The 15674-nt window shown below is 37.9% G+C and overlaps 1 protein-coding gene across 12 annotated transcripts in view; it reads right to left on the reverse strand.

Annotated features, from left to right (window-relative positions):
* Window positions 1-15674, reverse strand: part of SMG7 (SMG7 nonsense mediated mRNA decay factor) — a 90593-nt gene that overhangs the window by 9042 nt on the left and 65877 nt on the right. For 5 of the 12 annotated variants that reach the window (XM_060643736.3, XM_060643744.3, XM_060643740.3 and 2 more), the window contains 10 exons: window positions 14947-15097; window positions 14429-14564; window positions 10029-10191; window positions 9181-9337; window positions 8028-8098; window positions 6891-6951; window positions 4104-4223; window positions 2832-3258; window positions 877-1021; window positions 13-392 (listed from right to left, as the gene is read on the reverse strand). In XM_060643736.3, the coding sequence (XP_060499719.3) occupies window positions 13-392; window positions 877-1021; window positions 2832-3258; window positions 4104-4223; window positions 6891-6951; window positions 8028-8098; window positions 9181-9337; window positions 10029-10191; window positions 14429-14564; window positions 14947-15097 (1811 nt within the window). The remainder of the gene's footprint in view (window positions 1-12; window positions 393-876; window positions 1022-2831; window positions 3259-4103; window positions 4224-6890; window positions 6952-8027; window positions 8099-9180; window positions 9338-10028; window positions 10192-14428; window positions 14565-14946; window positions 15098-15674) is intronic. The other 7 variants (XM_060643746.3, XM_081791867.1, XM_060643742.3 and 4 more) reach the window with 3 other exon arrangements.

Raw genomic sequence — 15674 nt, forward strand, 5'->3', positions numbered from 1 at the left:
ACTGTGACTCACCTGCTGGAACCCAGAGTGGTGAGGAGGGCTTTTCCCCAAAGCCGGCACGGCTTTTGTGGGGGATTGCTGCTGAGCTAGAGCTTGAACCTGCAACTGGCTTGTGGACTGTGCTGTCGGCTGAGCTGGTAAAGATGTAAGGGGTTGCTGGGAAGGTGGCTGTGGCTGTTGAGGTCCCTGGTTCATTGGCCCTGGTCCAGAGGGCCGTTGCTGGCTGTAAGGAATGTGGGACTGTTTCCCAGCTTGCACCTGGTTTCCTGCTGGAGAGTGAGCTGTAGGCTGAAGAAAGGTTCCTGGGACAGAAACACCAGCTGGGAAGGTGTAACCTGAGCCCATAGAAAATGCCACAGGAGGGGGAATAACATATGTTGGGGGCGGGAACCCTTCAAAATAGAAGAACATAGCAGCTTTAGTTCTAAAGACACTTAGCAAAAGAAAGGCAAAAATACGTCATTTGGGGGTAAGGTGGGGTAGGGTAGAAGAAGAGGTCTTCTAATAAATTATAAACGGCAGGAATCAGACATCAAGTAAGACTGACCAAGCATCAATCTTTAACTTGATTTCAAGAATTAAATACAGAGTATTGGCTGCTACTTCTATCCACTGAATCAAGTGGAGCATTCTAAAGGTGGTTTCTTAAATGCTATGTTTAGTGATAGGAATTCCTTCATGATAACAAACATGCATTTGTATATACACTACAGAGAAATGGTTCAAAAAGAACTTAGTAAGCATCAGAGAAAAGAGAACTTCCTTCTACCTTTTAACATTATGGTTTAGTAATGTAACTCTGACAGAATATAAATTATTCAATGAGGGAGCAGAAACTCCTATACAGATGAGATTAAGTAGAAAATGTGTATTTACCTGGCCGGCTAGGAAGAGGAGGGAAGGCTCCAGGGTGATGAATGGGGATGAACTGGGAGTTACTTGCTTGACTTGGGGTTTGAGTTACAGGTGTTTTCCTGGCTTCAGACACTGGAGTCTTTCTTAGTTCTGTCTGGGATTTCACCTATGACCAACAAAAGCAAAACCATCTATAATAATCTGAAACTCAAATGTATCACAAAGAAGCACCTCTAGGAAAGAATTTAAAACCCCATTATGTCAAAAAAAAAAAAAAAGAAAGAAAAAAAAAAAAGCATATGAAGGTATTTAATACCTAAATAAAAAGTGGGGGGGAAAAATCAAAACAAATTATTTGTCAATTAAAGATAGAAGGGTTTCGTTTAATTGGTGTGATGATTTTGCTTACACAAAATCATGAACATACTAAATACAGAAAGGACCTGAGAGCTCATTTGTTTGACAAATGAGACATCTGATACCAACAGGTTAAAAAACTTGCCTATAATCTTAAGCCACCTATTATGGGCTCCAGGGCCCTTTATACTCCAATTCATTAGACAACAAACGGATAATGAATTAATAATGATGAGTAACTCACAGGAGAGACACTTTGGCCCTCAGTTTAATTTCATCTGGGCAGCCTCAAGCATACCAGTCAGGCATCCACCGTCCACCCCCAATGCTACCACCCCTTTAGAATAAGGATACTGTCAGCAGTAAGAACAGGGCCCAACATCCTACACAATGAGCTACAGAGAGTAAGATGTCACATGCATTGCTCAAATTGAGTAAAATGAAGGAAAACAGGTACATTTACAGAGAACTTAGGATGAGGTACAGAGAGGTGATACACCGACTCCTGTCAAGCTTTCTTTCGTCTGGAGGCAGATTTAAGAGGGATGAGAGACCAGAAAGGAAATGCTCAGACTGGCCCTTGCTGGGAGGCAGCTGCAGAGAACGGAGGCAGAGCAGGCAGGACATACTAGACTCACCCCTCAAACACTGGTCCTCCAGCTTTCTACAGTTCATCTGGCTTATTCTCGGTCTTTCCCCAGCACCTCCCTCTCCCCATGCCTTTTCTCAATTTCTGCCCTGTTTTTCTCTGTTTCTCTATTAATCTTAAAATGCAACTATTATGTGCTTATTTCTCTCCTTCTCAAAAAAACTCTGTAGATGAAACAGGCTGAAGGCACTGTTTATATCTGCAAGCAGCCTTCAATAATGTAATGTTCCTCGTGCCTACTGCAAACAAATACATTTGCCAAAATATGCTAACAAATCACATGGCTATTTAGGTATTTGTTCAGATGTGAACGGTATCGATGAAACCAGCACAGAACAAAGATCATTTTTGTTTATATGAAATCATCTCTATCTCCTCTTTGGAAAGGTTTAAGAAAAAGTCACAAATAACTGAGTACTGTTTACCTTTTCCCAGCAAGAGACTTAAACTCTTGCTTTACAAACTCCCATGAGCCAGGATAACACTGAAGTGATACAATGCCACCGGCTGGGACAGGTATCAATGTCAAGAAAAAGTCTCATCTTTTTCCAAGAATATATTTTATCTTTTTTAGTGAATCTGAAAAAAAACCCTGTAAGCCTTAATATACTCTTGGTCCTACTTACTGGCTCTGTACAAGACCCTACATTTCCCAATAGAACCCTAACAAATGGCAGTTACACCTTCTAAAGCAAACAGAATTCTTTGCGGAACTGACAGCTCTGGTCATTTCAAACTACCTAACTGAAAGGATTGACAGAAATGTCAAGACAGGTTGAGATTTTTTCACTCACATTACAATTTCTACAGGTTGATGGAGTAGCCACCTACCACAGCTCTTTACATGACCTTACTGTGCCGCATTCAAGCTTCCAGAAGAGCCAACTCTCAAGCTTTAGGAACAAAATGAAAAATCTTGCCTTTTGTGTGAGCCTTCCTCTACCTGCATTATAGTTCAAATACAGCTTACCTGCACTGCCACATTCTGCTTTCCTGTTTCCTGTAACTTTTCTAAGGTGCATTTCTTGGTTTCTGTTTTCCTCTTGTTGTTGTCCTTCTTTCCATCATTCTTAGTTACAGTTATTCCTTTGCTATAGTCCCTTCTCACCTCTTTGGGAGGAAAACTTCTTCCTTGGTCTCTGTTCACTTCGCGCGGCTTAATGTTCTCTTTGAAGGTGACCATTGGTTTCTCTCCTGTGTCACAGTTGTTGCTTAGATTACGGCCCGTGGACAGCACTGATTTCAGTCCTGGGTTCCCATCCGCAGCCAGTGACTCTATCATGGATGTTTCTTGCAGAATGAGGTTCTCTTTGGCTTCACTGGGGTCTTCCAGTATTAACTCAGGAATTTCTGTGATAAACAACAATTTCCCTACCTCATTTTCACACTGAATCAGCCTAAAAAAGTAAAAATAAATCCACATATGAAAACCATAAACTTAAAAAACAATAACAATGGGACTGTGCATGGACCCAACAGTCAAGTAAGTACATTCCCAGCCCTAAAGACTTAGAGACAGCAAGACATTACAGTGTAATATTTTTATATAGCATAAAAAGCAGTTACAGAAAAACTCCAATCCTCATTATCCCTTAGCATCACCACACATTCCCACGCCCCTTTAATGCTTTCTAGTAATGACAGCTATATTTACTGAGCATGTCTTAAGTACAAGGCCCTAGACCAGACCCTTGAAGTAGTGATCTGTAATTCCTGTTTTATAGGTGTGAAAACTAGAGCTCAGAGGGATTAAATTCATTCAAGCATGCAACCAGTTAAGTGCTTACAGTAGTAGGACAGGAGCCTGCATATAAAAATTAATCTGAAATAGTTACTGACTTTGGAAAGGTTAGAATCACCTGGGGAGATCCTAAAGACACACACCTCGGGGAGTGGCAAAACTAGAAACCTATCTGACTCTAGTCTATCCTGACTGAAATGGACCGCCACGACCCTGTCAACACAAATCACCATCCCTGTGAACATACAATTTTGTTAGATTTACACAGATATTTACAAATGAGAGCAGAAGTTCATGATTAACAAGGGAGACAATGCTTATTTCTCTACACTAGGCAGTGTAATGGGGAGCACAGAGATTAAATAGAATATACTTATGATCACCAGGGTCATAATTTGATGATGTGTTACCAGCATCCTGACTTACGAGTTTATAATCAAGAGCATCATACCAGAGCCTAAAACACATGTGGGGTGTGTAAGTGTATCTGATAAGAAATACCTTGGCTGATTATCAGCAATCCATTTGCCTATAGAGATCAAGCGCTGCTGTCGTATTTGTCGTTGCTGACCTTCTTTGTCTCCTGTAATACCCTGGTGGCCTTTGGAGAAATCCAAGTTCCTAAAATCGAGATAAGCACAAATTACACAAAATTAAACTTCTAAAGGTATTTCCCAGGCAACCACGTTTACCTAATTTAAATGCAATGGTTTCAGATTTTTCCACACAGGCTAGCTACTAAATTCAATCGACTGCATTTTGAATGTATGTTGCTGAAGATTTTAAATACAGTGAAGCAAAACAAAAAAGACAATATGCATTTGCATATTTTTACTCAGATTTTACTTTCTAATTGAGCTAAAATAAGTCACAACTTTTATTTAAAAAGATACTTTTACTGTAAGAACAAAAGTTTTCATCAACACTTACCTTGCATTCTATATAATTTGCTTGAAATGACCACTGTAATGCTAATCTCCGAGTATGCCTCTTCTAATAAACAGTATTAATCTATCTACATTAGGTGGCCCTAAATCACAAAAATGTATTTATATCAAAAAATATATACAGCAAAAAGCTCATTGACATTAGAAAGGTAAATCAACCTGAAAAAAATAAGGATTTTCAGATTTTTCCTCATTAAACTCAGTATTATTTTTAAGTATCTAAGAATTGCCAGGCTGCAGGATAGATGCTGAAGACACAAAGATAAATGAGATAGAGAAACAGTATCTCCCTAAGGAAGAAATAATTATAAATCAATCTGATAAGTACTGTAAGAAAAACTACGCAAATAAGCATAGTTAACAGGAAGGCTAGTTCCTTCTGCTAAGCTCTGAAAAGACTTCACAGATTAAGTTATTACCTGAGCTGGACCTTGGCAGGTGTGTTAAGTGTTTACAGGCTAGTAAGAGAAGGGCAGAAGAGGAAATGGGGCTGCTCTAGGCATGGCATGAACAATGTCTCAGAGGAATAAAAACAAAGTTACTCAAGAAAAGGACCTAGCCAACGTATACTACGTTAAGGATTAGGGGGCAGGTGGCAGAAAATACCACTGAGAAACTAAGCACTTGGACATGAAGCTAAAAAAGATATTGGAACAATTGGGGATGAGCGAACTGAAGTCTTTGCGTTATTAATGGGACTTCAACAGGTCTGTATTTTTAAAAATATAATCGTGAAAGCAGGGCAGAAATGAGCTACAGGAGAGGGAATCTAAGTAGGGAGGTTGATTAGGAAGCTTTTTATACTGCAGGTTAATGGTGATAAAAGCCTGAACTATATAGGGAAATAAATGGGAGGAGGTGGGTCTAAAAGGCATTTTAGACACAAAATTACAAAGACTTGGTGAGAAAGATTAATGGAAATAAGGGTATTTTTTTAGAGTTCATGTAGGTGGATAATGGCACACAGATAAATATAGAAGGATTATTTTTTTGCCGACCTAATAGGAAAATACAAGCTCATTTTGGGTCATGTTAAAGTTTGAAATGCACAGGGAGATCAGATTGTTAAACTATGAGTCAGAAAAAAAGTCAGACACTGAAACTTTTGGGCTTAGTTACTATCCAAGAGATGAATGCTTCAGACGAAAGGATGGATTTGATCACCAGGGAGAATATAGAAAATGGGAAGGAAAGGGCAGGGAAGAACCCTGGAGGATAATATTCTGAGTGATGTGGTACAAGGGACTGAACTAAGAAAAACAGCTAAGAAAAAAGGAGGCTTCATATAGGAGTGGGATTAATAAACTCAATGCTAGAGAAAATTACACAGGATGAAAATTATAAAGAAGTCAATGGAGTTTGGTAACCAGAAACACACTGACAGTTTAAGTTGAATGAGGCTGAGAAATGACTGGGAGTGAAGTGGGGTCAATAAAGTTCTCACACTATGCTTTTAAGAAGTTTGATGATGGGGGTGCCTGAGTGGCTCAGTTGGTTAAGTGACCGAGTCTTGATTTTGGCTCAGGTCATGATCTCATGGTTTGTGGGTTTGAGCCCTGTGTTGGACTGTGCACTGACAGTGCAGGGCCTACTTGGAATTCTCCCTCTCTCCTTATCTTTCTGTCTTGCCCCTACTCGTGCTCTCTCTCAAGAATAAAAAATAAACATTAAAAAAAAAAAGTTTGATGACGAAGAGAAAGATAGAGCAACATCATAGGAAGAAAGGGTTGTCAATTTTCCTTTTTAAAAAGAACAGGGTACACCTGAATGTTAGCAGGCCAAAAGGAAGTAACCAGCTGTTAAATAAATAAAAAGATACTGAACTACAACGCAGAGAGAGGGTAACAGGTGGGGAGGCAGGAAGAGATAGGATCAAGGACACAGACCAAAGAGTTCAACGTGAAAAGGAGTAAGAAGTTCTTCCTCTAAGAAGAGACAAAAATGACTAGAAAAACAAATTGCTTTGTCATTATTAATGATATGAAAAATGTCAAGCAATATCCTTTGGTTTGCATTTGGTTCCCATTTTTGAGATTTCCCCTCTAATTTCAACAAAGTATAAAAAAATCCAGTGAATAAACACCACTTGGGAGAAGCAATTTTCTTCTTTTCCTTTCCTTCCCCCCAAGTCTGTAAAAGCACTCAGTATTGGCATTACAGAGCAATTAAAGGCATGACATACACAAATCTACTTCATATTAAAAACACTTTCGCTTTTAGTTGTTAAGAAAATAAGACAAAGCTGGGATAGATCAAAGGTTCTTCTACACCCAAGCCTGATTCCTAATTTTAATACTATAACCACTGATAATAAAATAAAGCTCCTTCAGCTGCCACCCACCTGAAAGAAGGTCTCAAAGCCAAGAATCCTTGTAACTCAAACTCCTCTGGAAGTGGTGTAGCTACAGAGGGGTAGAAATCAAGATTTGTAAAACATTTTAATTTAAAAACAGGTTACATCTGCGCACTAGACATTGTCCCCTAATACTTATCTACTACTCAGTGCCGAGGGGGATGGATACAATCGACTATTTTTTCCCTGGCAGCCTTAAAAATTCATAGCCCCACATTGGTAATCCCACTGTTTGGATTATCTCCTTGTTACTCAAAGTATTGAAAAACAACACCGACATCATCCAGGAGCTTGCAAGAAATGCAGAATCTTAGGCATTGTCCCAAACCTACTGAATCATAACTGCATTTTAACAAGACCCCAGGTGATTCATTTGCAAATTGCCTGAGAAGCACTGATTTGATGGAAGTAAAATCATCCGAAAGGAGTTAACTACAGATTGTTCAGTGCAGAATTATTTACAATGTGGAAAATTGTACAGCAAATGGACACTGATTAAATACATTATGGCATATCCACAGGATGGAATATTATGCGGCCAATAAAAAAAAATCACACTTCAAATGTTTAAATGGCAAAGGGAAATGCTAACAATATAACATTAACTTTAAAAAGCAGGCACAAAGCTGTATCTGATATCAGTCACAGGCAGGTATGTATATGTACACTTAAGAAAAAGGTCCCAAGAAAATACACTATAATATGAACAATACAACGTATCTTTATAAGAGAGAACCATGAGTGACTTATGTACTTAATGTTTGTATGTCCCAGATGTTCTATAATAAGCAGGTATTACTTTAACAGAGTAACGCTGTTCAAATTAATTCTCTTAAAAAAAAAAAAATAGTAAAAATGAGGAGGGAGGGAAGAAGCCGGAAAGAATTTAAAGGTATTGTTCTCTCTGGACTCCTATTCAAACAGGAGCATATGCTGCTGAAAGAACTGGAAGAACATTACCTCTACTTCTATCCACTTATTCATGATAACTGCAGCATTGAAAGTCCCTTCTGAGTTACTGAACTTAAAGTCAAACGAAAACAAAACCATGTTTTTCTCTCGCCTTAAGCCTACTATCAGTGATGGGGAACGATGTTAACAACATCAAGTTAAGTTAGCCCTTACCATTAGTACTTGAAAGATCCTCTTCATGGGGATGGAAACTATTTAGAAGAGAAATTAGCCAGGGCCAAATGCTGTAAATTAAAAAGACAATTCAGACTTTGTCTAAAATGGAGATACTAGAACACTAACAAGCCAGGACAATGTTATCTATAGGGCCTAAACTTTATGTACTTTCCCCTTTCGCTTCAGCATTTTCAATGCTGTATGATTTCCTAAAACCTATTTTCAAAGATGTCTGTCTAGGTAAAAGATACACCAGAAGGGTCATATTTGCACAATAGACACCTACTACTGCAGGCCATTTCCCAGACTCCTAATTTAACAATTAGTGAAAATCGTTTGTCAGTTTTAAACACTGATAATTGGTACTTACTGGGAACACACTGACCAGAGAAACAACATATTATGTTTTGATAGAGCTGTCACACACATTATCAGTTGTGCAACCCACTGCTAGCTCTTAATCTGTGACAGGATTGGGGTACACCATAGTCAAATCACATCCTTTGTTCAAAGTAATGACTACACCTTTTTCTTTATCATGTGAGAAAGTCCACACATTGTTAAAATACCAAGGTAAACTGAAAGTTTTCATTTGTTACCATAAAATCAAACTCTCCTAAGAACCATCAGAATTCTTCTGAGTAGAGATTAGAGAGAAAACGGTGAGAGCCAAAATAACTCCCAATCCTCTATGCTCAAAACAAGCAAATGTAACTCAAACGCAGTGTTACTGTAAGGCAGTACCAAACAGCTTATGTATAGGAAATAATGGAAAAAGTAAAAAATCACTTCTCTTCAACTTCTCAACAGAAAATTGGAGCATACTGTAATGGGTAAGAAACAAACTGGTTTTTACTTCAATTTCATTTTGAAATGTGAAAAATGCTTTTTCCCCATGATTGCAGCCAGGAAAGGGGAGGGGGGGGGGGACACACAGGGAGTCAGAAATCCTTAAGATTTTGCCTCACACAAGAAATTCAAACAAATAAATGAAAAACATACAAAGAGGTCTTCAGTTCAATTTCCAGAGAGTGGGTGGAAAACACAAAGTCTTCCATTGTTCAGATGTGTTTTAGAGGCGGTTTCTACATATCCATGAATATCAAATAAACAAAGCACACAAACTAACATGAAATTCTAAGACACTTACTACTGTCTTTCATCTACCACTGCCTCCTGAAAGACCCTGGGTCTGAGTCTCAGCCAGTCCATGGAGACCTTGACTGCAGGAAGGGGATAGGCATTGTAGGACTCCTCCTGAGACTTGTTCTGGAGAGGACACTTGCACAGGATGCCAAGAAAAGACACTTAAAGAAAAAAAATGTATTCAGAAAACACAAGATATTTGAAACAATGTACCAGTCCAAATTAAACTAGCATTGTAAGACTTCTGCTGTATCCCCCTTAATGCTTGAATACTTCACAGTTTTGTTTTGTTTTGTTTTTAACATTTATTTTTGAGAGAGAGAGAGACAGAGCAGGAGCAGGGGAGGGGCAGAGAGGGAGACACAGAATTGGAAGCAGGCTCCAGGCTCTGAGCCATGAGCACAGAGCCTGACATGGGGCTCGAACCCACAAACCGTGAGATCATGACCTGAGCTGAAGTTGGTGGTTTAACCGACTGAACCACCCAGGGGCCCCATCACAGCTTTTTACTAAAAAGGCTTTTATCCCCCAGGTTAAAAACTGTTACAGGGGTGTCTGGCTGGCTCAGTCGGGGGAGTGTACAGCTTTTGATCTCAGGGTTGTGAGTTCAAGCCCCATGTTAGGTGTAGAGATTACTTAAAAATGAAATCTTTAAAAAAATGTTACAGGTATATTTGATGAGGGGAGGGTATCAGAAGATAAAAGGACAGAACTTAGGGTTTAGGCCTATATAGGAGGCATTTTTGTTGTCGCTAACACTCTGACGATGAAAATGCCTACGATTACGCTTTCCAAAGAAGACAGCACAGAAAATTAAATTATTTGAATTAAAATTAAAAATTTAATACTCACTAAAGAGGGCCAGCAACTGTGTCCAACACAGCTGCTCATCTTGGCTATAACTATGCTGCTCTGTTTCATTGCTAAAGTCACGAAGGTGATGAAGTTGAAACAGGTTGATGACAGTGACGTGAACTAACTGCTGAGAGTTGAAAGCTTTTTGGAACAGCAGCCTCTGTAAAGTAAGACAGAAATACCGCAGATTATCGAGAATAGGAGCCACCTTCAACACAAGAACTAAACTGGCAGTCTGCATTTAGAACCAGATGGGTAACAGAGTCACAGATGAGTCAATGACTTCATTCACTCATTCATTCATTCATTTAAATTCAGTTAGTTAACATACAGTGTAGTTACTGGTTTCAGGAGTAGAACCTAGTGATTGATTCATTACTTACATATAACACCCAGTGCTCATATCCCAGCAAATGCCCTCCTTAATGCCCACCACCCATTTAGCCCATCCCCCCCACCCACCTCCCCTCCAGCAACCCTCAGTTTGTTCTCTGTATTTGTCTCTTATGGTGTGCCTCCCTGTTTTTATCTTATTTTTCCTTCTATTCCTCTAGGTTCATCTGTTGTGTTTCTTACATTCCACATAGGAGTGAAATCATATGATATTTGTCTTTCTCTAATTTATTTCGCCTAGCGTAATATACTCTAGTTCCATCCATGTTGTTGCAAACAGCAAGATTTCACTCTTTTTGATCACTGAGTAATATTCCATTGTGTGCGTGTACACACACACACACACACACACACATCTTCTTTATCCATTCATCAGTCAATGGACATTTGGGTTCTTTCCATAATTTGGCTATTATTGATAACTCTGCTGTAAATATTGGGTGCATGTGCCCCTTTGAATCAGCTCTTAATTGTAGGATTTTAATCAAGTCCGATGTGGTCTGATCTCTCTCATGCTGACTCTTTGCCTTGAAAGGAATTCTTGAAAGGAATGAGCCCCAACACCACAGAGTTCTTTCAGCTGTTTTTCACGATACTTTTTTTTTTCCCCGAGAAACCGTGTATTTTTTAATATGATGCAAAAAAAAGTTTTGGGCATCAGTCAGTAAAAGTATACATCTTAGTCCATTAGAAGTGGTTTTATATGAGATGCACATATAGTAAAATATTAAATTAGAATCAATGACTAGAAAGTAGATGTACCCAGTAAAAAAGAAAAATTTCAAACCAGAAGACTAAACAATGTTTTTGAACTTTTGGTACACAAAGTATGACTTCCAAAATTTGTCATAAAATTTACTCTTTCAAAGGCTTGACACATTTAAAGACACTTATTTATAAATGAGGTACAGAGCAACAATATTGGAACACAGGGTAAATGATATACTAAAACAATTAATAATGTGGTACAGGCCCTTCTACAAATTATAACACTGACATGTTTCCCTATTAGAAAAGTACATGTATAATCTTCATCATCAAATTCCTTTACCTTAGTAACTAGTGTTTATAGCAACCTGCTAAACCAGGTTATTACAAGAAGAATTCACGACATGCTCTCAGCCAGTGGCCTCACCCTTCTACCTTAATATCTGCAGTAATTTTAGATTACTCCCATAGAAAATATTTTTCAAACACAAGTTCCTAACAAAGCTGACAGCTACAAGGGATGATATCCTGGCTTCACCCTACACTTTAGCTACAGCCAACCTCCCTCCCTCTCACTTGTCACTAGCCTTATAGTGGGAAACAGACAATCTTACTTACGATTCTACAAGCAGTGACAAGAGATCCTACCATCTCAGAAATTTAGAACTGCCTTTGTCCAGCAACTTCTGAGTTTTTATTCTATTTACATAAAGAACCTGAAACATCCAGAGTAAGTTTTAGGATCCTATTAGCAAGATCTCTCCCATTATCACGGCAGGAAAATACCATTCAATTCCACTTCAGCTACTCTCTCAGCTTCCTTGCCACCTACCATGCCAGTATATACATGGAGAATGCTCATTCCTTTTTCAAAGGCATCAAGCATTTTTCCTTTCTTTAAAATGTCCCCAAATCCCATCTCTTCTTCTGAATTCTCCCATAAAACTTCTCCTTCAGTCTCTATATCTAACCTTTTAGATAAACTGACCATTTATATAAACATATAATATTGGCAAAAGAATGAGAATATTAATTTGTATTTTTCAAAAAGCATTTTTTCTTATGAGTAAAACAGAACAACGTATCTATTAATCCACTGGCATTTTATTTTAGGCAGCAATGTCCTATAGAAGACAATCACAGCCCTTTAAAGGATTTTCTAGTGTATGCACAGAAGAATTAATGCATGTGAGTCCATCCTAAGTACCAGCAAATGAGAATGTAAAATTTCACAAAGGCACAGACTGTGTCTTGCTCTCCCCTCCACCTCTAAAAGCCTAGAGAAGTATATAGTTCACAGTAGGTACTCAGTAAGTACTTGGTGAAGGAATAATTCACATCTTTAGAAGTAAAAGTGTAATTATGTAGTTATATTTTCATAAAATTTAGATTGTATTGTAGGAAGCAGAGGGCCTCACCAGGAACAAAATCAGATTGGAACGGACACACTGTTACTCAAAGGCACCTTCAACAGCAGTTGTGGAGTTTACTGAACTCAGTACCATGAAAAAAACAGCATGTATTTAACATATATAAAAAGGCTTACATCTCATTTCCTAAATCACAGGCCTTAAATCTTTTAATACACCTCAATTTGGTAAACATTTCTGCTTAGTAGCTAAAGATTACTAGTTAGATATGCTGAAGTTTACATGTAGATGACACTAATTATCTACATATGCTTTAGAAACACTTTTGAATATTTACTCAACTGTGCTAGAATTTCACTCCAACAATGTTCTTCTGGTATTTCAGTAATGAGTAAAGTTAAAAATAGATCTGCCTCATACTATGTTTAACTTTAGAGTGTTGGAATGATACTTCAAAGCATCTTTTAGGAATTGTCCACATAACCCCCCAAACTTTATATATGGAAATATATATTTCAATATTAATGTTTGAACTTGAATCAAATGCAAAACTGACTAGACTCTAGACCAGAGTAACTTCCATATAGAGAGGACCTAATTAAGGTAGGTTCCCCCCAATCCCTATTTCACAGAAACAGAGCCAGGAGCAATCTCAACAGGTCGTTGGATCCAATCCCCTGCTAGTTTACAGAACTGTACCTAAACCATCCAAGGAAGACAACTGTCAACCTGACTTTTAAGCTCTCAAAAGAGAGAATCCTTAGCAACCCCCTATAGATATCTTTTTAGGATTAATGATTTTAGTTCTGACCTCAGAAAAGACAAAGAAAGTGATTTTAAAATAATCCTTCATATATATCTGACCACTTATAATGAAACTATTCAGACTTGTTTGTTCTGTACAGGCAGAATAGCTTAGTTAGGGCATAAAAATTAGTTGTTCCTTGCTTGTACTTGATTCTGTAAATCATGGGCTAAAAGTTGAAATAGGCCCCTAAAAGAAGCAGAAAGCAGCAGGAGACTCTAAAAGATTATTCAAAAACAAACTATTTCTATTATAGTTATTTAGTACAATCTCTTGTACATAAAAAGTGTTAACTGCAAAATGATTATCTGTAAAACTACTTCACATTGACTACACTTGGCTAATTTATGTCTCTTAACTAAGTTTTACAATCTCTGGAACATGTTACTTTTATACTACTTACAAAACTGTAAGGCAGTTATAGACAACATCCCAAGTGCTTAGATACCCAGAAGCAACCAAGAAATATAAAATGTTCTTTAAGACGGTCTTGTTCACTGTTGATCCTAGTGACTGACATTAACAGGCAGTCAAATATTTGTTGAATACATGAATTAAAGACAGAATTAATACTGCTAATTCAATATTCTAATAAAAGATCATTTTCATATATATAAATATAACAAAGGTTAATTTATTTCCTTACACAAATTAATAAAAGAATGAAATTCTCATTCCTTTCCTTCAAACTACCACAAATCCTGATGGATCAAAGCACAATGAGAATAATGAGCCCGGGTTGCAAAATGGAAATATTATAAAGTAGGTACCAGAATTATATCTAAGAATAGAAAAACCATCAAAAGTAGTACTTTCAAAACTGAGAAAGAAAGGTGCTTGATCTGAGAAGAAGGAGGAGTTGGTTTTTTCTCCCCACTTTGGTAACTTTTTGCCAAACAGTAGCTACTTAGTGAAAACACCACTGCTATACTTCTTTATAGATGGTATCTCTGTTTAAATTGAGGGGATGCTGTATGCAAAAACTCCATATGCTTCAAATTTACTTTTAACCAAGAGTTCACAGCTAAGTAATGACATAAAAACTAGGAGTCAACTTCACCAATATCTTATGCTTCCTGATTTAGACAAGACAAAAAAATTCTCTATTTTTGAAATCTAACCTTAAACTGTTCTTCCAATTTCTCTCGAAGTGGGCTCAACTTTTCCAAGCTCTTACTCAGGTACACATGACCGTGGAATTTAATAAAGGCCTTGATGAAGTCAGAAACACTCCATTTGGTTTTCACCTCATCCCGGCTGAAATGGAAGAAAAATTTCCATGAATCTTAAGCAGCAAAATGGCTAACACCTCTTAAAAGAGGTTTCAGTCTGCAAAAACACATTATTTGAGCACCTGATACACTAGGAGAAGATTCTGCATGTAACTTTTTATCTGCAACACACTCAGAGGAGTTGTGAGAATTCAGCAGCCTGTACTCCTCTACTGGGAACAAATCAGAGGCTGACTGCTTGAAATTCAGCAATGACTACATGCAAAACTATTAAAACATTATCTACATGTTGAGAAATTAGGCAAATGGAAGAGAAGCACAGGTAACTATCAGTTCTTGTACGCTATCAGGTTGACAGGTGAAGACTACCAGGTTACACAAAGTCCTCTTGGAAAAGTCAGCCCTACCTTTCCAGTGCTTTAGAAAGTGCTTTTTGTAGATTAGTGGAGGCAGCTGGGAACGGGAACTTCACAGCGATGCTTCTGCAGTAGTAGAAAATTGTGGTCAGATGGTCTCCTTTGGAAGAAGCTAAGATAGCCAACTGATTGTAAGGCTGACCTAGAGGAGAAAGTTAAGATGCTAAAGTAACCCAAGATGCACAGTCTTGCTATCAGAATACAGGTGATCAGTTTTCAAACCTTTAAATTAATAATGGGGAGTATTTTATAAAGTAAATTTCATGAGTAACTCATTACAAATGGGCATAATTCAAAACAGCACACTCCCACAACAGAACATAGCATGTACAGGTTAAAAAGCACGTCATTGGGGTAGAGAGCACTAGAAGCATAGGTAAGACTTCACGTGGGCCTAGGAGACTCCATCACAACTACCACATCTGCCACCGTTGTGGGAAAACAGCCAGAGACAAAATGAACAGTGTGCCCAACTGCCACCCCTGCTCGAAAGGAGCTCCTTTCAGAATCTAAAAGTATTTCAATTTGGCTTAACAAGAATGATGTATTTCACCAAACAAGAATCACTGCTAATGTTGATTCTGAGGCCATCAAAAGACATAAGCACTATCTCTTAGATAAATAAAAATTTTTCTAGTAAAGAAATGGTGGTATTAAGAGATAATTAAGGAAGCCAGAGTTATTGAAACAATTTTAGATCACATTAGGGGATATTCTTT

This window comes from Panthera onca, chromosome F1, assembly GCF_046562875.1.
Source record: "Panthera onca isolate mPanOnc1 chromosome F1, mPanOnc1 haplotype 2, whole genome shotgun sequence".
Lineage (NCBI taxonomy): Eukaryota > Metazoa > Chordata > Mammalia > Carnivora > Felidae > Panthera > Panthera onca.